The 22,687-nt window shown below is 40.3% G+C and overlaps 1 protein-coding gene across 1 annotated transcript in view; it reads left to right on the forward strand.

Annotated features, from left to right (window-relative positions):
* Positions 1-22,687, forward strand: part of DYNC1H1 (dynein cytoplasmic 1 heavy chain 1) — a 46,086-nt gene that overhangs the window by 17,128 nt on the left and 6,271 nt on the right. The window contains exons 27-67 of the mRNA XM_055795344.1: positions 219-501; positions 778-878; positions 2,410-2,569; positions 2,861-3,104; positions 3,286-3,469; positions 3,946-4,158; positions 4,339-4,577; positions 4,686-4,842; positions 5,240-5,467; positions 5,769-5,999; positions 6,128-6,268; positions 6,524-6,757; positions 7,340-7,546; positions 7,638-7,759; positions 8,141-8,306; positions 8,532-8,695; positions 8,987-9,116; positions 9,897-10,030; positions 10,296-10,410; positions 10,536-10,697; positions 10,774-10,988; positions 11,075-11,279; positions 11,419-11,592; positions 11,693-11,812; positions 11,966-12,086; positions 12,704-12,899; positions 13,549-13,666; positions 14,555-14,770; positions 15,323-15,535; positions 15,707-15,834; positions 16,256-16,409; positions 17,203-17,349; positions 17,431-17,581; positions 17,787-18,040; positions 18,212-18,346; positions 18,438-18,532; positions 18,625-18,799; positions 20,210-20,285; positions 21,723-21,883; positions 22,155-22,266; positions 22,344-22,404. Of these exons, the coding sequence (XP_055651319.1) occupies positions 219-501; positions 778-878; positions 2,410-2,569; positions 2,861-3,104; positions 3,286-3,469; positions 3,946-4,158; positions 4,339-4,577; positions 4,686-4,842; positions 5,240-5,467; positions 5,769-5,999; positions 6,128-6,268; positions 6,524-6,757; positions 7,340-7,546; positions 7,638-7,759; positions 8,141-8,306; positions 8,532-8,695; positions 8,987-9,116; positions 9,897-10,030; positions 10,296-10,410; positions 10,536-10,697; positions 10,774-10,988; positions 11,075-11,279; positions 11,419-11,592; positions 11,693-11,812; positions 11,966-12,086; positions 12,704-12,899; positions 13,549-13,666; positions 14,555-14,770; positions 15,323-15,535; positions 15,707-15,834; positions 16,256-16,409; positions 17,203-17,349; positions 17,431-17,581; positions 17,787-18,040; positions 18,212-18,346; positions 18,438-18,532; positions 18,625-18,799; positions 20,210-20,285; positions 21,723-21,883; positions 22,155-22,266; positions 22,344-22,404 (6,842 nt within the window). The remainder of the gene's footprint in view (positions 1-218; positions 502-777; positions 879-2,409; positions 2,570-2,860; positions 3,105-3,285; positions 3,470-3,945; positions 4,159-4,338; positions 4,578-4,685; positions 4,843-5,239; positions 5,468-5,768; positions 6,000-6,127; positions 6,269-6,523; positions 6,758-7,339; positions 7,547-7,637; positions 7,760-8,140; positions 8,307-8,531; positions 8,696-8,986; positions 9,117-9,896; positions 10,031-10,295; positions 10,411-10,535; positions 10,698-10,773; positions 10,989-11,074; positions 11,280-11,418; positions 11,593-11,692; positions 11,813-11,965; positions 12,087-12,703; positions 12,900-13,548; positions 13,667-14,554; positions 14,771-15,322; positions 15,536-15,706; positions 15,835-16,255; positions 16,410-17,202; positions 17,350-17,430; positions 17,582-17,786; positions 18,041-18,211; positions 18,347-18,437; positions 18,533-18,624; positions 18,800-20,209; positions 20,286-21,722; positions 21,884-22,154; positions 22,267-22,343; positions 22,405-22,687) is intronic.

The following is a 22,687-nucleotide window of genomic DNA, read 5'->3' on the forward strand; positions in this document are numbered from 1 at the left end:
ACTGAAAGCTAGGGAAGTCCTTAACAAGAGCAGTCAACATTGTTCATTTTGTTTCTGTAGCAACAGATTTTAAGGCAGAGACTGTTGGTAGGTCATGATTTTGAAGTGGTAGCAGTTCACAGTGATAATCTGGGAAGCTGTAGGATTCCTAGTTTTATTAGCAGTGGCTTAGCAGTGGCTTGTATTGCTGGGGTCAAAAGAGTTACTTTGTTCTCCAGATCACTGAGTTGGTGCACCAGAGAGATGTTACAAGATCACTGATCAAAAGCAAGATCGACAACTCCAAATCCTTTGAGTGGCTCAGCCAAATGCGGTTCTACTTTGACCCAAAACAGACAGATGTGTTGCAACAGCTCTCCATTCAGATGGCAAATGCCAAATTCAACTATGGTTTTGAGTACCTAGGTGTTCAAGATAAGCTAGTACAGACTCCTCTTACTGACCGCTGTTACCTGACAATGACACAAGCCCTGGAGGCAAGACTTGGAGGATCACCATTTGGTAAGTTTGTACTGTAGTACAGTAAAAACTTGAGACAAGTGTATAAACTCTTACGTATTAGAGAGAACAGCTTTATATGTAAACAGGCAGAACACTTACAGCTAAGATACTGAAGAACAAAACAGCCTTCTGGGGGAAGTTAAGACAGTTTTAGGTTTCACTGAACCCTCTTGTTGGGGACCATCAGAATCATCATGCTGGCAGGTTACATGAGTAGGCAGTGGTACCTCCTCAGATGGTAAATACTGAAGCGTGTCTGTCTCACTTCAAAAATAGGTCCTGCTGGTACTGGTAAAACGGAATCTGTTAAGGCTCTTGGACATCAGCTTGGTCGCTTTGTGTTGGTTTTCAACTGCGATGAAACATTTGACTTCCAGGTAAGCTGTTTGAGTTAAAAAATTTAGTCCTTACTAACAAGCAATAGGAATCTCTTCAGAACTCTGAGACAACCAGCAGTGTTTATGGTCAAGATGACTGTCTGTAAGTCTTAACTGAGCCAGTATCTATAGGTCATATAAACACTCTGTAGCCAAAAATGCCTAAAGCAAAAGTGTGGAAGAGCACTGGGGGGGGAGGGGTTCTGTTTTTTTAGAACAGGTAATTCTATAGCAGCAAACGGAGGGAAAGGAAGTGCAGGGCAGGGGCTTAAGACTGTCTGACTTAGGAAAGGAACTTAAACTGCTCAGTTTGCATTGATAGTACTGATTTACTGGAGAACAAATGAGAGTGTGAGACTAACACAAATTATCCTTTGCGACAGAACTGGAGTTTGCCTCAGCGTGTGAAAGATTCTTCTAAACTAAGAAAGCTTACCCAGATATTTCAAAATTAATGGCATCTTCAAACTGAGAACCAGATGAAATGCTTCTGTAAACTCTTAACACAGCAAACATGTCAAAATAAAAACCTAAGTCAGGTGTATATATAAAAAATAATGTAAAACCTGGACAAGGAATCATGATACTTAATGGACTCTGCCAGGTTGCCCATTGTTTTGGGTTTTTTTCTGTACAGCTGTATTTCAGTCAGACCAGGAGTCCATTTGATCAGCCCTAAGGCCAAAGCCTGTAGTGGTGACCGGTAAGAAAATAGCTAGGGAGTAGTAAGGTTGCAGATGGTGTATGATACTCCTTCCTTGCCCCCAGTCCCCTTCCTGCCTCTGATAGTTGTGAGGATCAAGAGATTCCAAGCTGAAACGGGTTACTCTGTTCATGTTCCAGTGAATCTTCCTCTGGGTACTCATTTTTCCCCTTAAATCCATATGCACACTTGCTTCTATAGCATTCTTTACCAAAGAGTTCTGCTGCATTACTATGCATTTTATGAAGGAGCATCTTCTTTTGTCTTTTTTAACGACTCCTTACTTCTTGTAGTGGAAAAGACAGTGAACAGTTGATTCCTATTTATCCTAAACCAGTGGCTTTTAGGCCTCCATCACGTTTCTTCATGTCGCCTTTGCAGAATCCTACCTTAAAGGTTGTTCCTTCTGGTGGAAGCCTCATCATACTGTGGCCATCCAATTTGTTCTTCTGAAATGTTTTGTGATCCTAGTATCCTCCTTGTGATGAAGGACTAGAACTGCACTTGGTATTAATAGTATCAGCAAATAAAACATCATGCAGTGGACTTACCTTGACTGTTTTGTGAATACATGGCAGTACAGTATGTAGTAATAGGAAGCTGTGATCATTTTTGTGATTTTGTGATTCTGTGAAGCAGTGAACATCTGAAAGTCAGTTAGAACCCTTTTATAACTCTTACAGTACTATAAAGGTGGTAACCTGCATGTAAATGTAGCTCCTTCCTGCTTTGAATGCACTGTATGAAGTGCTCCGTTCTGCTGTCTTTGCCTATGCACAGGCAAGAATGATCATGCAGCTTCAGTGAATTTTCCCCCTGTGTGTGCAGGCAATGGGACGCATCTTTGTGGGACTTTGCCAAGTAGGTGCGTGGGGCTGCTTTGATGAGTTCAACAGACTGGAGGAGCGTATGCTCTCTGCTGTGTCACAGCAAGTTCAGTGCATCCAGGAAGCCTTGCGAGAGCATTCCAACCCCAACTATGACAAGAGTATGTAACTGTTTGTTCCTAATAGTGTTGTACAGCATCTCTAATGTCCTTCATGCTGTTTTGTTGCTCAGTTATATTTCTCCCAAACAATACAAGGAAGAAGCCATTTTCTATCAAAATGTAAAACCTTGAAGTGACTTTCAGCTAGTAGAAATATGTATGAGTGAGTTGCAGTACTAGAGGGTCTGTTGTCCGTTGCTGTAGGAGACTAAAACAGAAGAAAGTATGCCTTCTGTTCTCAGGGCGATTGATTGCTGGCTCAGTTGTAACTAAATGCATTCTCTTTTTCAGCTGCAACACCTATTACTTGTGAGCTGCTGAACAAACAAGTCAAAGTGAGCCCTGACATGGCTATCTTCATCACCATGAATCCTGGCTATGCAGGCAGATCAAATCTGCCTGACAATTTGAAGAAATTGTTCCGTAGCTTGGCAATGACAAAACCAGACCGTCAGTTGATTGCCCAGGTCATGTTGTACTCCCAAGGTTTCCGTACAGCTGAAGTGCTTGCCAATAAGATAGTACCATTCTTCAAGTGAGTAACAAGTTTGGCTCCAGTCAGTAAAAATAGAGCTTATTGTTCAAAGCTGTAATGCTCTGTGCAACTCACTAAGCATGTTGTGCAGCAATCATTTCAAGTAAATAGTGGCATTTACTGAGTGTTGTGTTGGTCCCTATAGAGAATCAAATTGTGTTTTGTCTCTTTTGCTTCTTAGGCTTTGTGATGAACAGCTGTCCTCCCAAAGTCACTATGACTTTGGCTTGAGAGCACTGAAGAGTGTGCTGGTTAGTGCAGGTAATGTGAAGAGGGAGAGGATTCAGAAGATAAAGCGGGAGAAAGAAGAGCGTGGTGAAGTTGTTGATGAGGGAGAAATTGCTGAGAACTTACCAGAACAAGAGGTAATGTGTTTGTGAACTCTGCTGTGGTAAAGTACAGGATGTATACTAAACAAAGCAAATGACCCTACAGTGTTTACTTTGCTTGCATGGCTTCCCACTAAATGGTAATGTTACAAAAGGTAGGAATTTGGTACCTTAGAAGCACCAAGTTGAGCATGTCTTAGGAGTCCTGAATCATAGTGAAAGACTTGTTCTTATGAAGTAGTACATTCATAACACTCATTTGCTGCTCAGTTCCTCGGCATTTAATACTCAAAGTGTGGTGAAGAGACGTAAGAAACTACAGTTGTATAAACTGAAAATCAATAGGAGATCATTGTGTGGTTTCGAAGTTGAAACCCCACTAATGATTCTTTATACCAAGACCACCCTGGTCTTGTGCTTTCTCAGTATTTACTGAAGTATTCCGTGTCAGATGCGGTCAGTAAAGCAAACTTAGGAAAAAAAGCTTAACCAAAACGTGACTTTCTCTGCAGATCCTGATCCAAAGCGTGTGTGAAACTATGGTACCAAAACTGGTTGCAGAAGACATTCCATTGCTGTTCAGTCTCCTTTCTGATGTATTCCCTGGAGTACAGTATCATCGTGGGGAGATGACAGCCTTGCGAGAGGAGCTTAAGAAAGTGTGTCAGGAAATGTACCTTACCTATGGTGATGGAGAAGAAGTTGGTGGCATGTGGGTTGAAAAGGTAAAATATAAAACTGAAAATGTGGAATTGAAGTTCATGCATAAGACTAAACTTCCTTTTTTGTTATGAAAGGGTAGAAAGCTTTTTTCTCTTTTCTTTCTCTGAAGTGAGCACCACATAGAAGCTTAAATTGACTGCTGAAGTTAAGACTTAATTGGTACATCATTTCTTCTGTGACAGGTTCTTCAGCTGTATCAGATTACACAGATAAATCATGGATTGATGATGGTTGGTCCCTCTGGAAGTGGAAAGAGTATGGCTTGGAGAGTACTTCTGAAAGCCCTTGAACGGCTGGAGGGTGTGGAAGGTGTTGCTCATATTATAGATCCAAAAGCAATCAGCAAAGATCACCTTTATGGTACTTTGGATCCAAACACCAGAGAATGGACAGATGGCCTGTTTACGCATGTCCTGAGAAAGTGAGTCTTAAATAGTGCAAATGAGAAGTAGACAGTACATTAGTGCCATTAATAATTTGGCCTTACCAAGTCTTTGTTCTCCACTGAAATAAATATTTTCTTTAATAGAATCATAGACAATGTGAGAGGTGAACTGCAAAAACGTCAGTGGATAATCTTTGATGGTGATGTAGACCCTGAATGGGTTGAGAACTTGAACTCTGTTTTGGATGACAACAAACTGCTGACTCTGCCAAATGGAGAACGTCTCAGCCTTCCACCAAATGTAATGTTACTTCTTTTACATGTTTACTTGCTGTCCTATAAATTTGTTGCTTTTACCTTAAAACATACTAGTGCTGTCCCTCTTTCTCATTACAAGTAGAGTAATGCTCATCTCAGGTAGGGGTTTGCTGGAGTTAAGAGCTTTTGCGAAAACAGACATTTCACATTATACTTTGACCCTGTAAGACAAACTTTATGGTTTATGTAAAAGTCTGCGGTAACAGTTAATAGTGATGAACTTACCTTAGGATAGTTAAATGCTGCTGTTCACTATTCGGAAGCTAAATACAAGTTAATTTATTTTTAAAGGTTTTGGGGGGATAGTTTTTTGTTTTGTTTTGCTTTTGTTTGGGGGGATTTTACTTCAAACTATTTTATTTTAAATCTCTACTCTTCAGGTGCGCATCATGTTTGAGGTACAGGATCTGAAATATGCCACTTTGGCTACTGTGTCAAGGTGTGGCATGGTCTGGTTCAGTGAGGATGTTCTCAGTACAGACATGATATTCAATAACTTCCTGGCTAGACTGAGAAGCATTCCTCTGGATGAAGGTGAGGAGGAAGCTCAGCGAAGGCGAAAGGGCAAAGAAGATGAAGGAGAAGAAGCAGCATCCCCAATGTTGCAGGTATAACTTAGATTACATTATGTAATGTAGTAATGATGTAGTAAGAATGCTCATATCGGAAGTAGTATGGAGTACTTAACATCTATGGCAGCCTGTCATGGAAAAACTGACCACCTATTTACATTTTTTTTTCTTTTATAACTATGTTGTAGAACCTTACAACCATTTTTATAACCAATAACCATGATTAGAAGAATATTAAAATATGAGGCACTTCAAACCTTAAACAAAATTTATTTCCTGCTGCCTGGTAATCAAATGAGAAGCAAGTGCTTTGAACAGTGTTTGTCTCCCCCAACAGATTCAGAGAGATGCTGCAACAATAATGCAGCCGTATTTCACATCTAACGGCCTGGTAACTAAAGCACTTGAACATGCTTTCAAGTTGGAGCATATTATGGATCTCACCCGCTTGCGCTGTCTTGGTTCTCTGTTCTCCATGTTGCATCAAGCTTGCCGCAACGTAGCCCAGTACAATGCCAATCATCCAGACTTTCCAATGCAGATAGATCAACTAGAGCGTTACATCCAGGTAAATACAAAATGCTGCTAAGTGACTGCAGTGTTTGATGTGTCACTGCAGCCAGCTGGGTTTTATTTATTGTTAAGTTGTGATCCATTACTCGCAAAACCAAGAGCTGCTTTCGCTGCTTCTTACAGAGGTACCTGGTCTATGCAATACTCTGGTCTCTTTCTGGAGACAGTCGTTTGAAAATGAGAGCAGAGCTGGGAGAATACATCAGGAGAATCACCACTGTGCCACTGCCGACTGCACCCAACATACCTATAATTGACTACGAGGTAAACCTTTCTTATGCTAGAAGAGTTGCACCCTTGTGTCCTTAGAAGCTTGCTTTACATTTTGGAGATGAGACTGGAAAATAAAATGCTAGACTTATCTTAAATTCTATAGCTTCACAGTTCAGTGAACAAGCTGCCTGTTTAAATAAACAAATCAAATTTGATGCCACAAACTATTCTGTGGTTTAAAAAAAAAATTTAACTGAGGTTGAGCTGTATTCCTGTTCTGAATTGATCTTGGTTTTGCGCTCCTAGGTGTCCATTACAGGTGAATGGGTGCCATGGCAATCCAAGGTTCCTCAAATTGAGGTTGAAACACACAAAGTCGCAGCTCCTGATGTTGTAGTACCAACCCTAGATACGGTTCGCCATGAAGCACTGCTGTATACTTGGTTGGCAGAACACAAACCTCTAGTACTGTGTGGCCCACCAGGTTCTGGAAAGACCATGACCCTCTTCAGTGCTCTCAGAGCTCTGCCTGACATGGAGGTACACAAGAGAGTGTGTGTGTATGTGTGCACGTGCGCATGTGTGAATTAGGGAATAGTAACAAGTCTCTAATATCCATAAAGATTAAAGCAGTCTTGATTTAGCATGGAAATGATATGCTAGCCAGAATTCAGTGATACTCCACCTCAGTCAGTCATGTGTATACATAGCAAAAAAAAAAAATTACATTGAGCAGCATCTAAATTTGTGTCTCAAGATCCTTAATCTAAAAGCTGTTTCTTGCCTTTGTCACTTCAGTAATACAGGAGGATTCCTCTACTTAGTATTTTAAAATCTGTGGTAATATTTAAGCTCTCATCTTTCAGTGTATTTAGGTGGAGTAACACTTAACGTGAAGCTGTGATGTTCTAAGTACAAGGTTGGGCAGGAGGCGCTGCTGCATGGTAAATGGAGAACCTGCAGCTGGCAGCAAACAGTATACAGACAGTAACCTGAAATACAGATGGTATATGTACTTACACTGTGGAAAGCCAAACTTACCTGTTTTCAAGACTCTTGATGTGTGCTCTTTTCAAGCCTCAATATATTTAAGCTATTTCTTTTCACTGTTGTCTTTTTAAGGTGGTTGGACTCAACTTTTCTAGTGCTACCACTCCAGAGCTGCTCTTGAAAACTTTTGATCACTACTGTGAGTACAGGCGTACACCTAATGGAGTGGTGCTGGCTCCTGTGCAGTTAGGGAAGTGGCTGGTGCTATTCTGCGATGAAATCAACTTGCCAGATATGGATAAGTATGGCACACAGAGAGTCATATCCTTCATTAGACAGGTTTGTTTTTCTTTGTAATCAACTATATTGTAACAGTTATTTTCAGAGAAATACAGTGTCCCACTGATACTTCCCCCCTCCCCCCCCCCAGATGGTGGAACATGGAGGTTTCTATCGTACATCAGACCAGACGTGGGTGAAGCTGGAGAGAATTCAGTTTGTTGGCGCATGTAATCCACCTACTGATCCTGGAAGAAAACCTCTTTCACATAGGTAATGTATCTACTAAACTCCTGTACAGCAACAGAATAGGGGTCAAAATTGAAGCATTGACTGTGTAACCTGTTCTTAATACACTTGTTTAACACCAGCTGTGCTGAAATGGTGTTCCTTGCTTTTGAACTAACTGCTAGTTGGTTCTTACCCTGACAGCCAGCCAGGGGACTCACTGTTACACTTCTTGAATAACCTGTCTGAAATGCTGTGGGTACTTCAGAATGCTTTTTAGTCCAAGTCGCTAAGGAGCAATCAAACCAGCTGCAGTTACTGCCGATAATTTTGAATCAAGCAGTTATTTAATTTTGGCAAAAGACAGTGAAAGTAATACAGACTGTAATTTGACTTTCTGTACTGTGTAATATGCTAATCTTTCAGATTTTTACGACATGTTCCTGTGGTTTATGTGGACTATCCTGGACCAGCTTCACTTACTCAGATATATGGAACATTCAATCGTGCCATGCTAAGGCTGATCCCATCGCTTCGCACGTATGCAGAACCTCTCACTGCTGCTATGGTAGAGTTCTACACGATGTCTCAGGTAACTTATTAAATACAACCCCAAGCTAATTAGAAGTCTTCCTTTTATGCTGGATCATTTAAGAGACATTGTTTGACTTTCACATAAATGACACATATACAAGAACTTGCATTCTGGCAAAAGCCACTGAATGACGCTAGCAAAGTAGTATCTTGCAGTGCTGAGGCCTGCAAAAAGTACGGTGCAACTTTGGAATTAAGTAACTAACTAAGTTTAAATTTTTAGGAGAGATTCACTCAAGACACCCAGCCACACTACATCTATTCACCTCGTGAAATGACTCGATGGGTGAGAGGTATATTTGAAGCATTAAGACCGCTAGAAACTTTACCAGTTGAAGGCCTTATCAGGATTTGGGCCCATGAAGCCTTACGTCTCTTCCAAGACAGGTAAAATAAACGTGAGATGGAGAGGGGAAAAAGAAAATTAAAAAAAAGAAAGGGTTCAAAATTAATTTTCCCCACTCCTTGCCAACTTTCATTAGAAGACCAAACTGAAGTGTGCATTATGTTAAATAGCTGGAATACAAATGAGAATATTTCCCTTCGCTCTAACTTGATACTGTTGGGAGTAGTATCTGTGCAAAGCAGAAACATACTTTAGTCATAGCACTGCCATGTGATGTGATTACATCCTCCCATTTCAGAGGGTTGTAGTTACTGACTTGTTTCTTTATCCAGACTTGTAGAAGATGAGGAGAGACGCTGGACTGATGAGAACATTGATATGGTTGCTCTGAAACACTTCCCCAATATTGACAAAGAAAAAGCTATGAGCAGACCTATCTTATACAGCAACTGGCTGTCAAAGGTAAATAATTAAAAAAAAAAATAAAAATTAAGCAAACTACTTAAGGGAGCAACTGAGTGATGCAGCTCTTATAACTATATTAACATGATAATTGGTGCTCATCACTTCGTTAAACTGATCTCCAAGAAGTTCTCACTATGATTATCTGAAGTGAACTCTACCACAAACTTAATAGCTGTTACGCCAGGGATGCCATTGCAAGATCTACCACAGTACATAAAGGCAGTATTAAATAATATTTCTGAAGAACACTGTAACAGTCCCAGAAAGTTGCTGACAGTTACTGCTTATGGAATCTCTTGGATAAGGCGTTGACCCTTCAACAATACTAGTATTCTACATTTTGTGGTGGACTCTTTTTTGCAATCTGAAGTGATCCTGCTGGGCAACCCATAGAAATCCTGCAGGGTCAAGTCAGAAGTCCATGTAGCCTGCTACCCATCTTTATGTCCAAAGGCAAGTGGCTAGAAAAGGCTGTTTAAAATACATCAGCGGGGGTGGGGGGGGGGGTGGGGGGAGTAAGTCTGTCATTTGGCTGTGACTGGCGTCACTGACTCATCCTATGGTAGGTTCAATAGATAGTGTTTAAACCCCATGCTGCAATCTGTGGAACTCTAGGCTGTGGACATCTTCCTGTGTGAGTTAAATTGAGTACAGCATTCTTAAGCTTTTGTAGAGGATTGCTACTTTAAGTATTCTAATAGTTCTGCTTTCATCTACTCATAAACTGATCCCTAAGAAAAATTCCCTTAGTCTTAAATTCCATGCTGGTTCTTCTAGGATTATATTCCAGTGGATCAAGAAGAATTAAGAGACTATGTGAAAGCTAGGCTTAAAGTCTTTTATGAAGAAGAACTTGATGTACCACTTGTTCTGTTCAATGAAGTCTTGGATCATGTGTTAAGAATTGACCGGTAAGTTCAGACTTCAGTTACTGCTTGTATAAATAGTATTTAGAGACTTTTTTCTAAAACAGAGTAGCCTGAATACAGGGTAAGTCAGGATGGAGTGTGACCCCATTGCTGTCCATAGATGATGTACTGCTGGCCTTCAGCTAGCAGGGTTCTGTCTGGAAAGGTGTGTCAGTTTTGGTACCAATTTGAAAGTTTAGGTGTTCAAGGAAGAGCCTCAGTAAGTTGCTGACACTTGTCAAACATACTTGGTTATGTTCTTTTCCAGAATCTTCCGTCAGCCACAGGGCCACTTGCTGCTTATTGGAGTCAGTGGAGCAGGGAAAACAACCCTTTCAAGATTTGTTGCCTGGATGAATGGCTTGAGTGTCTACCAAATTAAGGTTGGTGTGCTAGTTTACCTTTTAAAAGCCTGTTAGTCAAAACTCACACTTGTTAAATATCAACCCCTAAAAAAACCCATTAAAGCTAAACTGAAACGTTCATAACAAATGTTAAATCTTACTAGGTTCACAGAAAATATACAGGTGAAGATTTTGATGAAGACCTTAGGACAGTATTGAGACGTTCTGGCTGTAAAAATGAAAAAATAGCTTTTATAATGGATGAGTCAAATGTGTTGGATTCTGGTTTCCTGGAGAGAATGAACACTCTCCTAGCCAATGGAGAGGTAAGAAGATTTTAAGTAAATACTTTAAGCACCTTTTTACAATTATAAGCTACAACAAAACTATGTTTTGAATTAGGTTCCTGGTCTATTTGAAGGAGATGAATATGCTACCCTCATGACTCAATGTAAAGAAGGAGCACAGAAAGAAGGTTTAATGTTAGATTCACATGAGGAACTCTACAAATGGTTCACCAGCCAAGTTATTCGCAATCTCCATGTTGTGTTCACTATGAATCCATCTTCTGAGGGCCTGAAGGACAGGGCAGCTACCTCTCCTGCGCTCTTCAACAGGTAATCGCTGTATATTCAAGCACGTGTTACAAGTACTGTTAAAACAGTAATCTTTGGGAAGCATTGACAAATGCTTTGTATTTCAGATGTGTTTTGAACTGGTTTGGAGACTGGTCAACTGAGGCATTGTACCAAGTGGGCAAAGAGTTCACAAGTAAAATGGATCTTGAGAAACCAAATTATATTGTGCCCGATTACATGCCAGTTGTGTATGATAAGCTACCACAACCACCGTCACACAGGGAAGCTATTGTTAATAGTTGTGTGTTCGTTCATCAGACTCTTCATCAGGTATGTTGCTATTACACTGCTTAACTTACATTGATCTCTAGGTCACAGCATCGTGCACCAGTTTCCTAAAAACTATGATCTTTGGCATCCAAGTACATGTAAAAACAATGCATAATCTACAACTTCTTCTTCCCTAAAGGCTAATGCTCGTCTGGCAAAACGAGGAGGCAGAACCATGGCAATCACACCTCGCCACTATTTGGACTTCATCAATCATTATGCCAACTTGTTCAATGAGAAACGAAGTGAATTGGAGGAACAGCAAATGCATTTGAATGTTGGTCTTAGAAAAATCAAAGAAACCGTTGATCAGGTACATACCTTTAAAACTTCACCCTTTATAAGGCTGAAGTGGTTAAATAGATCTCCATGCCTAATATAAGTACTCTCTCTCATCTTACAATCTGTCTTAGGTGGAAGAATTGAGGCGTGACCTAAGAATAAAGAGTCAGGAACTGGAGGTGAAGAATGCAGCAGCCAACGACAAGTTAAAAAAGATGGTGAAAGATCAGCAGGAAGCTGAGAAGAAAAAGGTAAAAATCTTTGTTAATCTCTGTGCATAGTAAATTCCTCCCCCCCCCCCCCCCCCCCAAAAAAAAAAACCCAAACAACAGAGCCTGCAGAACAAGTACTGGAAGAAGTTCCTGCTTCTGAAAAGCAGTATTTTGTTTGAAATTTCCTTCTAGGTCATGAGCCAGGAGATTCAGGAACAGCTGCACAAGCAGCAGGAGGTCATTGCAGACAAGCAGATGAGTGTAAAAGAAGATCTGGACAAGGTGGAGCCTGCTGTCATTGAAGCTCAGAATGGTATGTTAGCACCTGAAGAGATCACACTGTGGGCTTGGATCTAAAACTGAAGTCTATGAGAGAATGTCTTCTGTTGTAGTCCAAGCTGGTACTGTCTAACGAAGGGGCATGCATAGCGTGGAGCTGAACAGTGCTGAGGAAATACCTGGTCCCTGAGTTGTGCCTTTGTGCTGTTTGTAGTACTGACCTGATACTTGATACTCCTTTTATGGCTTGTGGCTTTGTTTCTGGCAGAACAGCTCTAGTTAGTTATTCAGCTTGTATTCATAAAAAGTCATAATCAGAGAGACCACTGATGCCTTATCGCTGCACAGACAGCATACAATCAAGCTGTCCATTTGTTAAACTGGATAGAGGAATTACTGCTTTAAGTGAATCACTTTAGGCAGCAGCAGAAGTTGCCTGTGGCCAGCTGGCAAGTTGAGTGTTCACAGAGAGAAGCCTGTCTTGTGTAGCAGTGGTTTGAATGTTACCCACTGGTATCCGCTTCTCTAGTAACCTCAGATTCTTTTTGAGAATCTTGAAGCATTTTCACAAATCCAGGATACTTTAATGGGCTTTGCTAACTGTTTGTTTTCTTCCCAATCAACGCTCATCATCTTCCTGGCAATGGCTAGCTGTGAAGTCAATAAAGAAACAGCACCTGGTAGAGGTCCGTTCTATGGCTAATCCACCTGCAGCAGTTAAGCTAGCACTGGAGTCCATCTGCCTACTACTAGGTGAAAGTACAACTGACTGGAAACAAATACGTTCCATCATCATGAGAGAGAACTTCATTCCAACCATTGTTAACTTCTCTGCTGAGGAAATCAGGTAAAGTGCAAGTGTAATTTATTTATATGACTAAAGTATTTACAAAGATATGGATGGTCTTAATTGGACTTTACTCTGTGTGATTGCTTTGATAGCACTTGACTTTGAGACTAAATTATTCCTGCATGTAGTGGATGTGTAGGTGGTACAGGAAATGTACTGCTGAAGCAAAGGTGTGTCATGCAAACTGGGGCAAAACAGCTGCTGTTGAGTAACTTCAAGGTGTGGTTGCAAAGCAGTGTGTTGCTGTCCAAATCCACATTACTAATTGAAAGTAGTTTTGTAGCAACAGCAGACCAGCTTGCTGATGGCTTTATCCAGGCTGACTTCCTAGCTGGCTTTTAATCTGAGCCAGACGGTCAAGCTAAAGACACCCGAATTCCCTTCCAACTCCAAATTTTTCTGAACAGAGTTAAGCAGTTTGTGAGTGACTAATCTTAAAATATTGTTAAATGCCTTTTATCACCTGTAAGCTGTAATTTCTGAAACAGCATCTTGAACTAATTAAAACATACCAGCTACCAGTCAGCAAAACTACTAGTAAATGTTCATGTCAGCTGTGGGAGGCAGGCCAGATAAAGGGATGCTGAACACCTGTGTGCTGTCATACAGTGTACTCATGCTATCTCTAAAAACATTTCCCTTGCAGTGATGCTATCCGGGAGAAGATGAAGAAAAATTACCTGTCAAATCCAAGTTACAACTATGAAATTGTAAACAGAGCATCGCTGGCCTGTGGACCTATGGTGAAATGGGCAATTGCACAGGTAAAGTCAGTAGTGCAGGGAAGCAAATCCAAGGTGGAAAGACTGATCCTGAAGGCGTATACAGTGTCTAAAGGCTCTGAATTTGCCTCTATACAACTAAATATTGGAAGATATTTTGCTTCAGAGAAATGGGTAGATGTTTCAGATGAATGCTTCTGGGCTCTGTAGTACTGTGCTAGAAAACTAATGGCCAGTTGTGCTGAGAAACTTCAGGTTTACAGTAAACAACAGCAGATCCTTTCTGTATGTAGTGTCATTCTGCAGGACAATACAGTTCTCAAGTGGAAAATGCCATCCTCTTAATAGAGGTTGCCTAAGTTTTGTCTTGCCTTAGTGGAGTATGCTCACAGGCAGCTCTGTCAGAGTCTTCTAGGTGGACTTCTAAATACTTGACTAGTTTCCTAAAGGAATGCTTGGCTTGTTAAAAGTGGGCCTGCTATGAATGGCCCAATGGGGAGAGACTGTTTAGCTTCGGTCTTGCCAGGCCCCATCCTAATTGTTGTGTTGCTTAGCTATAATCAGTTCTTTACTAATAAAGGTAGATTAGCACGATACTGACACGGACACCCCCAGTCAAGTATTTATGCAGAACAGTGCTGTACACTACTTAAATGTGGTCTCAACCTTTCAGGTGACTGCCTGTAAATCTACAGAGCAGTAAAAGGTTCTTGCAAAAAGCAATTACTTATGTGTCTGTGCTTGGTTTAAACTAGAGCCTTAAGGATTGATAAACAATCCTAAGCTTTTGTTAAGTAGCTATTAATTCTTACACAGGTTACAAGTACCTAAGTTTAATAAGCTGCAGTTGGTAGTATACAACTGAATGCTGTGGTTCTTGTTAATACATGTCACTTCAGAAAGTATAAAGGGCCTATTTGCTGTTTACAGCTGAACTATGCTGATATGTTGAAAAGAGTGGAACCTCTACGCAATGAACTGCAGAAGCTGGAGGATGATGCCAAAGACAACCAACAGAAAGCCAATGAAGTGGAGCAGATGATTCGTGATCTTGAAGCCAGTATTGCCCGTTACAAAGAAGAATATGCGGTACTGATTTCGGAGGCTCAAGCTATTAAGGCAGACTTGGCTGCTGTAGAAGCAAAAGTAAGACTTTTATATATCAATAATTCTCCGTTCTTTTGGCAGTCAGAAATTGAACCATTCCTCAAACTTGTGAGTGTGGACTTGGTTGCTTCCCTGTGGTGCGTTTGAGCTGTTTTGTCTCTGGATGTCAGGAAGCTTCTTAAGCTAATGAAACCTGACTAGAGTTAGAAATACCAACTCATGTTGCTAGTTGATTAACAAGACGGTTAAGATAAGGCTTAAAATAAGTAGAAAACCTTTGGAAACAGATACGGATGTGGTGTAACTGTAGTGTCTTAACTGGACTTCTTTTGGAAGGTGGGAGGGCAGTGGGGGAAGAATTTCCCTATATACTTGATCTAATCATTAGCATGTCGCTATGATGCTAGTACTTAGCACTTCTGAGTTCATCAAGATAACAGTTAAAAACAGCATAAGAAGCTAACACTGAAGTGGAGAAACACAAAATTAGCTTTTAAGTTTAACTTGGGCCTTGAGTCAATATTTAAGTGTCCTGAGAGACTTGTAATACTACAACAATTCATCTAAAGAGTCTACACCACTTATTTCTAGGTAAACCGTAGCACAGCTCTTCTAAAGAGCCTGTCTGCTGAACGGGAAAGATGGGAGAAGACAAGTGAAACTTTCAAGAACCAGATGTCCACTATTGCAGGAGATTGCTTACTTTCAGGAGCTTTTATTGCCTATGCTGGCTACTTTGATCAGCAGATGCGTCAGAATCTGTTCACTACGTGGTCTCACCATTTGCAGCAAGCAAATATCCAGGTAAAGATACAGTCGTGCTAAGTTAACTGTAAAACAGTTTACTGCAACAGTTAAAAAAGCTGTAAGATTGTCAAGTAAAGAATGGAGCTATTGGAAAAGAATACCTTGTAGAGCTGCATTTACACTAAATGTCTTCCGGTCAAATACTAACCATGTGTGTACTTCTTGCAGTTCCGTACAGATATTGCAAGGACAGAGTACCTTTCCAATGCAGACGAGCGGCTTCGTTGGCAAGCAAGTTCTCTACCTGCAGACGACCTGTGCACTGAGAACGCCATCATGCTCAAGCGGTTTAATAGGTAATTCATTCTAAGGTGTAGAATTCTAAAGCAGCATTCTCACAGCAGGCAGGATTTTGCACCTGTCAAAGAATCACAGTAACTCTTCCAAAGCACTGTTTTGCTGTTGTGAGAACTTCTGATGTTTGTAAAAGCTTCTCAACCATGTGTAAACGTAAAGGCTCACTCATCTTTGCTTGTCATTTTTGTCACGCCTAGCTGTTAAGATAAATTGGCTTAAACTGAAGCTATTTTGTTGCCCAAACGCAGACTTACCTTTCAAAACCCTGAACTGAAATAAGTCTTTGAACCTGGCCAACTTATTCCTTCGGTGTGTAAGCTTTATAGTTGCGACTAACAGTGCAACCTAAGTTCATAAAACTGCTTAGAGGCTGTCTGCAGTCAAAAGCCAAGTAATGAAAGAGTTTTATTACTGACTTAGGTATCCATTGATCATCGATCCCTCTGGGCAAGCTACAGAGTTTATCATGAATGAATATAAAGACCGTAAGATAACTCGTACTAGTTTCTTGGATGACGCTTTCAGAAAGAACTTGGAAAGTGCCTTGAGATTTGGTAACCCACTTCTCGTCCAGGTCAGTTGCATGATCAAGTAGGAACTTCACAATTCTTGAATTCTGCCCTGTGTACTAGAAAAGTTTGCAGTTGTTCTGTTAGTAAGGTGCAAACAACTTTATTTTTGAACCACAACTTAACAAGTAAACTAATAGAGTGAGGTCTTAGTCCTGAAAAGAATATGATTAGTGAGATACACAATCAAAAGAAGGTATTTCCTTTGTCCACCATTTCAAGATCTAATGCTTTTATTTTGAAATGGTCTTTCTTTACTTCTACTCTACAAAACAACTTGCAACTTGTCTGGTTTTTTTATTTCCATAAGCTATTTCTAGTCATAGGTAATAGCACCTAATATGGCTAGTTATCTAGAATTAAATCTACTCTGAGTAGCAGTAGGAAGTGTCAGTAATACAGAGAAACAGGCAACTGTAGCAATGGTTGACTTTCACTTGAGATGGATATATCTTTTTGTTTCTTAGTATAGAAATGGCAAAACTGAAGGATTAGCTCACAGATGAGAACAGTAACTGCTAGTGCTGCTTAGAATAGGGTTAATTATGCACTAGAACTAACACAATTATGACCATTAGTAATACTCCCCTTCTCAGATTTTGTACAGTAATGGCCTGAACTCTGTGTTTGTGTAGCTCAACTACAAATCTAAAGTGGAAATACCTTCTGAGTGTGATCCGTATTCTAAACCAACTGCAAATTGATTTCTTACCAGAGCTTTAAGCCCCAGCTGGATCAGGTTTTTTAGCTTGAGACACTTGAAAGCAACAGAATCTCCTAACACCTCTCTGCTTCTAGGATGTGGAGAGCTATGACCCAGTTCTGAATCCTGTTCTGAATCGTGAAGTCCGGAGGACTGGAGGCAGAGTTCTCATTACTCTGGGAGACCAAGATATTGATTTGTCACCATCCTTCGTTATCTTCCTCTCCACCAGAGATCCAACAGTAAGTAAAACAAAAGGCTGTCTTGTTTGTAGAAGTGGTGTGTCAGAGAGCTGAGAGAGTTTTTCATGTTTCCTGTGGTAGGTTGAATTCCCACCGGACCTCTGCTCTCGTGTTACATTTGTGAACTTTACAGTAACTCGCAGCAGCTTACAGAGCCAGTGTCTGAATGAAGTCCTGAAAGCTGAAAGACCAGATGTTGACGAGAAACGCTCAGACCTCCTCAAGCTTCAGGGTATGTTTACCAAAATCAAAGTAACTTCCTCCTGTTTTAAAAGAATACAGTGGTATTACTGTAGCTGTAGAAATAGTCAGTGAAATATCTTTACAGTTAATATTCTTGCCTTTTCAGGATGTCCAATGGCAAAGTATACATGTCATATAATTCTTAAAAACAAACACATTATACAGTATGTAACCTAATTTTTCTTTTTATTAAGGTGAATTTCAGTTGCGCTTGCGTCAGTTAGAAAAATCCCTACTACAGGCGCTTAATGAAGTGAAGGGACGTATCCTGGATGATGACACCATCATTACTACTCTTGAGAACCTGAAGAAGGAAGCAGCAGAGGTCACCAGAAAAGTCGAAGAGACTGATATTGTCATGCAAGAAGTGGAGACTGTTTCTCAGCAGTACTTGCCTCTTTCTACAGCATGCAGCAGTATCTACTTTACTATGGAGTCCCTGAAACAGGTAGGATGAGTTTTTCTTCCTACCAGAAGTTTCATTTATTTACTGTTCAAAGCTAAATAGACGCTGCCTAATTCCAGCCCTAGATGCCATATTGCAGTTTGGTAGGCCTGAGCCCTTGACTATCAAACAGCGGGACTCTAGAGAGAAAAAACAAACTCTTTTGTCTTTCAGATACATTTCCTGTACCAATACTCTCTCCAGTTTTTCTTGGACATCTATCACAATGTCTTGTATGAGAACCCAAATCTGAAGGGAATTACAGACCATACTCATCGTCTCTCAATCATCACAAAGGATCTCTTTCAGGTTCAGTTTTTTAATGTAATTTTTTAATCATTTTTGAAGGGTAAAAGTTCAAGACCTCTTACGCTTACTAACTTCACTGTTTTGTTGGTAGGTGGCTTTCAACAGAGTGGCACGTGGCATGCTGCATCAAGATCATATAACGTTTGCTATGCTGTTGGCCAGGATTAAACTGAAAGGCACTATTGGGTAAACATCTGTTTACTTGCTTCACTTTAATTAAAAATGGGAGGGATGTCTTGAAGGCACCAGCTAAAGTAGTCTTTTCCTTTTAACTTTAGGGAGCCTACATATGATGCAGAATTCCAGCACTTCTTGAGAGGGAAAGAGATTGTTCTGAACACTGCATCTCTCCCAAAAATCAATGGCTTGACTGTAGAGCAAACTGAAGCAATGATGAGGTTGAGCTGCCTTCCTGCATTTAAGGACCTTGTTTCAAAAGTTCAAGCTGATGAGGTAAATGTTGGCTAGGGTTTGTTTCTGCGCTAAACTCGCCCGGTTAAGCTTTTTAGGTGTCTGCTTTAAGAGCTTCATGCTTACAGTAAGGTCTCCTAGTATGAGGAGGGGAAGCCTTACAGATTAACTAGTTGTAGTTGTTGTGGAAATGAATGTTCTTTCTTCATTTGTAGTCCAGCTATGAAACTTTGAGTTGTAAATACCAACATTTTTCATCACTCAGCCTTGGAAGCAGCTTCTTTCGTTGGACTTTTTGGTCAGCTTTGTTTCCTGTGGTAGCAGAAAGTCTGTTACTGCCTGTCTGTATCATTGCGTGGGATAGCTATGCAGTAGAGAAGGAGCAGCCCTAGCCATACATAACATCATTATGGTGGGCTCTTGGACATTGCTATTTGGAATAAACTTGGATAGTTCTCAGCTGCTAAATACTTTGCTCCTTCTCACGCCCGAAGTATTGCAAAAACTGTATGTTCCAAAATATGTCCGTATCTTAAATAGTACCTGTTTTGTTGCCCTGCCTGGTTTTTCTAGTAAAAGTTGAATTCTCTTTGCTACATCTAATTTTCCTCACTCTTCAGCGTCAGGTAAAATAACATATAGCTCTGGCTGGGACTTTATGGTAGAGATCTGTAGAATCAGGGGTACTGGAGGCAATGCAGAATTAGGGGGTATCAGTGAAGTGTTTGGACACATGTAAAGAAAGCATAATAAACAAAGCATAACTTGAGGTTTACATGTGGGCTTTTGTTCAAAAGAAACAAGAACAGAACATAGAGGGGAAAAAAAGAAAAGTCAAGAACTTACTAAATGTGCTGGTCAAATTGTAGCCTTGCTCAGGGGTCAAACCATTTATATATGAACCACTCAAGCCACACATATCTAGAAGCCTTGGAAAAAACCAACGTTGAATGCTGGACGATATTTGGAGCTAAGCTTAACATTATACTTTATTTCATTAATATGAATAGCATTTCTGTTTAACAGTGTTAGCCTGGTTTTATTTCTCAAGACTTATTCTTAGATGGAAGCTCAAATGCTTCATCTAATACTCAGTCTAAATTTTTATTCTGTAGATAGAGAATAAGATAGGAGCTTAAGATTTTTGCCATTTAGTGAACTTGTGCATTTCATTGTTTAAATATTTAGCTGCTACTTAGAATTTTTTAAAGATTTGTTTGCAAATCCAAGGCTAGTAGAGCTTGGACTGTACCAAGTTCAGCCCTTAGATTTGTTAGTTTCCTACTGAAAGCTGGCATGTAGCTGAACACTTCTGCAGTACATTAAATTCTGGATTTGAAGGGCTGAGATCTAATATCTCTGTTGCGTCATGAACAGGACCTGCACTTTGCAGCAGATTTTTGACGCCATTGAAACTCCATTTCAGGTTTTTTGCATTTTCTTTCAATATAGCAATTCTGTATCTGGCTGGATAGCAGTTCACCAGAGCAGACTGTACCATACCTTTGGACTGAAGAAAAACCTGCAAGTAAGTTAAGTTGTGCTATTATCCACACCAATCCTACTTTACTAATCATAAGTAGAATTACAATGGTTTTAAAGCAATTCTAAAGTAGAACTTTAACTTGGACCTTGATGACTGGGAAAATCACAAAGTTGGGATTGGGGAAGAACCTCAAGTCTGGTGGTTTGTTCAGGTTTTATGTTTTGAAAAGGAAAAAAAAACCAACCCCACAATCAAAAACCAACAAACTTCTGTAAGCAATAGTTACTACACCTAGTTCCTGCACCTTAACCTGTGATCTGGTCTTCCACTGAAGATTACATGTATTCCTACAATCTCATTAAATTACATAATAGTTTGGATTAACCTTAGTCAATGCAAATCTGGAGGAGCTCAATACTCCTGAGTTCCAAGACACAGATTTTCTGAGGACAGGACTGGTCTACTGGAATGCTTCCTCCTGCAGTTTTATCTGAGCATGAAGTCTTGATTCATGCTGCATTAGTTGTTAGTGCTAATTTGTTAAGAGTTAGAACTTATGGTAACTGTTGCCCTTCAGTTCCTCCCCTGTCTTTGAAAGGTAAACATTAGGAAGCATTTGCCATCTGTGATCGTTCAGGGCTTATTCCTGTAGGTGGTTTTCTAAATTAAGGATTCTAAGCTTGTATTTACTAGCTACCGTAAAGCTGCTTGACCATTACCTGAAGCAACTCTAGGTTATCTGTCCTATCATAGAATCACAGACTGTCTCAAGTTGGAAGGGACCCATACTGATCATGAAGTTCAACTCCCTACTCCCTGCAGGACTACCTAGAACTTTACCCTCTTACTAAAAGAGCATCGTGCAGATGCTCCTTGAATTGACAGGCTTGGTGCTGTCACCACTGCCCTGTGGAGCCTGTTCCAGTGACTGACCACCCTCTCAGTGAAGAACTTTTTCCTCATGTCCGATCGGAACTTCCCCTGACGCAGCTTCATCCCATTCCCTTGTGTCCTATCCATGCCAGACAAGTATATAATACTTTGAAGTCTAGCAGAACGACCGATTATTGAATGAGTGAGAAAATGTGGAGAGATCTGTTGTCCCTGGAAGTTAAAATCACCTCTTGGCAATACTTAAAGACTGTAGATTTTTTTAAACCAGTAGCATTTCAGTAGAATCCAAAAGCATCATGTCAAAGTATGCTTTTAAAGGGCTCATAACATGACCAATTGAGCAGGTAAAGAAAATGTCACAGAACTTACCAACTGGAGATGGTGAGTTTCTTTTGACTGTCAAAGTGAAGACAGAATATAAGCATTCCATTAAAACGTTGCAACAGATCTTTCAAAGGGATGATTAACTTCCTAAATAACTAGTCCTGAGAACAAGGTGGGAAAAGTTGAATGGAGACTGAAAGAGAGGACGGTGTTGAGGGTGGTTTTCCTACCTGTCCATCTAATCCTGTTTCCTCTTTTCAGGTCCTATTGGACAGGCCATTCATCGCTTGCTTCTGATCCAGGCCTTCCGGCCAGATCGTTTGTTGGCAATGGCACATACCTTTGTTTCAACAAATCTTGGAGAATCTTTCATGTCCATTATGGAGCAGCCTTTAGATCTGACACACATCGTAGATACAGAGGTAACCTGCTTGTTTTTGAAAGGCTAAAGTCCTGAGGTGATGCATAGTGCCACCTTGGTGAGTTCCATAGCAAGTAAAGCTATCCACCAGGACGTTTCTTCCCCTTACCCTTCTTGCCATGATAGGAGGAGTGGATTTTCCCATTTGTTAACATAAAACTAAAAGTAGCATGATGTCTTCAGCTGGCTAGAGGGAAGAAAGACTGAGCTTACTGCGTTCTCATATTCCTGTAGTGACTGATTGGTATCCTTTTAAACTCCTTGGACAACAGGTGAAACCTAATACCCCTGTGCTGATGTGTTCAGTGCCTGGTTATGACGCCAGTGGTCATGTTGAAGACCTTGCAGCCGAGCAGAATACACAGATTACTTCTATTGCTATTGGTAAGAACATACCTTCTTTCGTCACAGAAGCATAAATGTTTAGCAGGAAGAGCTTTAGCAACTCTCCTGTCTTTTAGGTTCTGCTGAAGGGTTTAACCAAGCAGATAAAGCAATAAACACAGCAGTGAAATCTGGAAGGTAAGTTCTGTCTCCCTTTTAGCTAGAATACTGCCTAGCAGAAAGGTGAAGGGGGGGAGGTAACCTATTGGCTATATAGATAAAACTGTGAGTAAAAAAAAATAATTGGGACTATCTTCTGAACTAAAATTGTAGTAACTTCAGCACAGCTGTTTACAACTTCTGTCTGATTTAAGTATTTTCAAGAAAAACAGGTTATATCTGCAAAAGAGGAAAGTTAGCCCATTTACAGTACTAACTGTAACTGATTCTATGTAGAAGACAGGTTTAAAAGAGGAAGATC

This window comes from Falco peregrinus, chromosome 1, assembly GCF_023634155.1.
Source record: "Falco peregrinus isolate bFalPer1 chromosome 1, bFalPer1.pri, whole genome shotgun sequence".
Taxonomy (NCBI): Eukaryota; Metazoa; Chordata; class Aves; order Falconiformes; family Falconidae; genus Falco; species Falco peregrinus.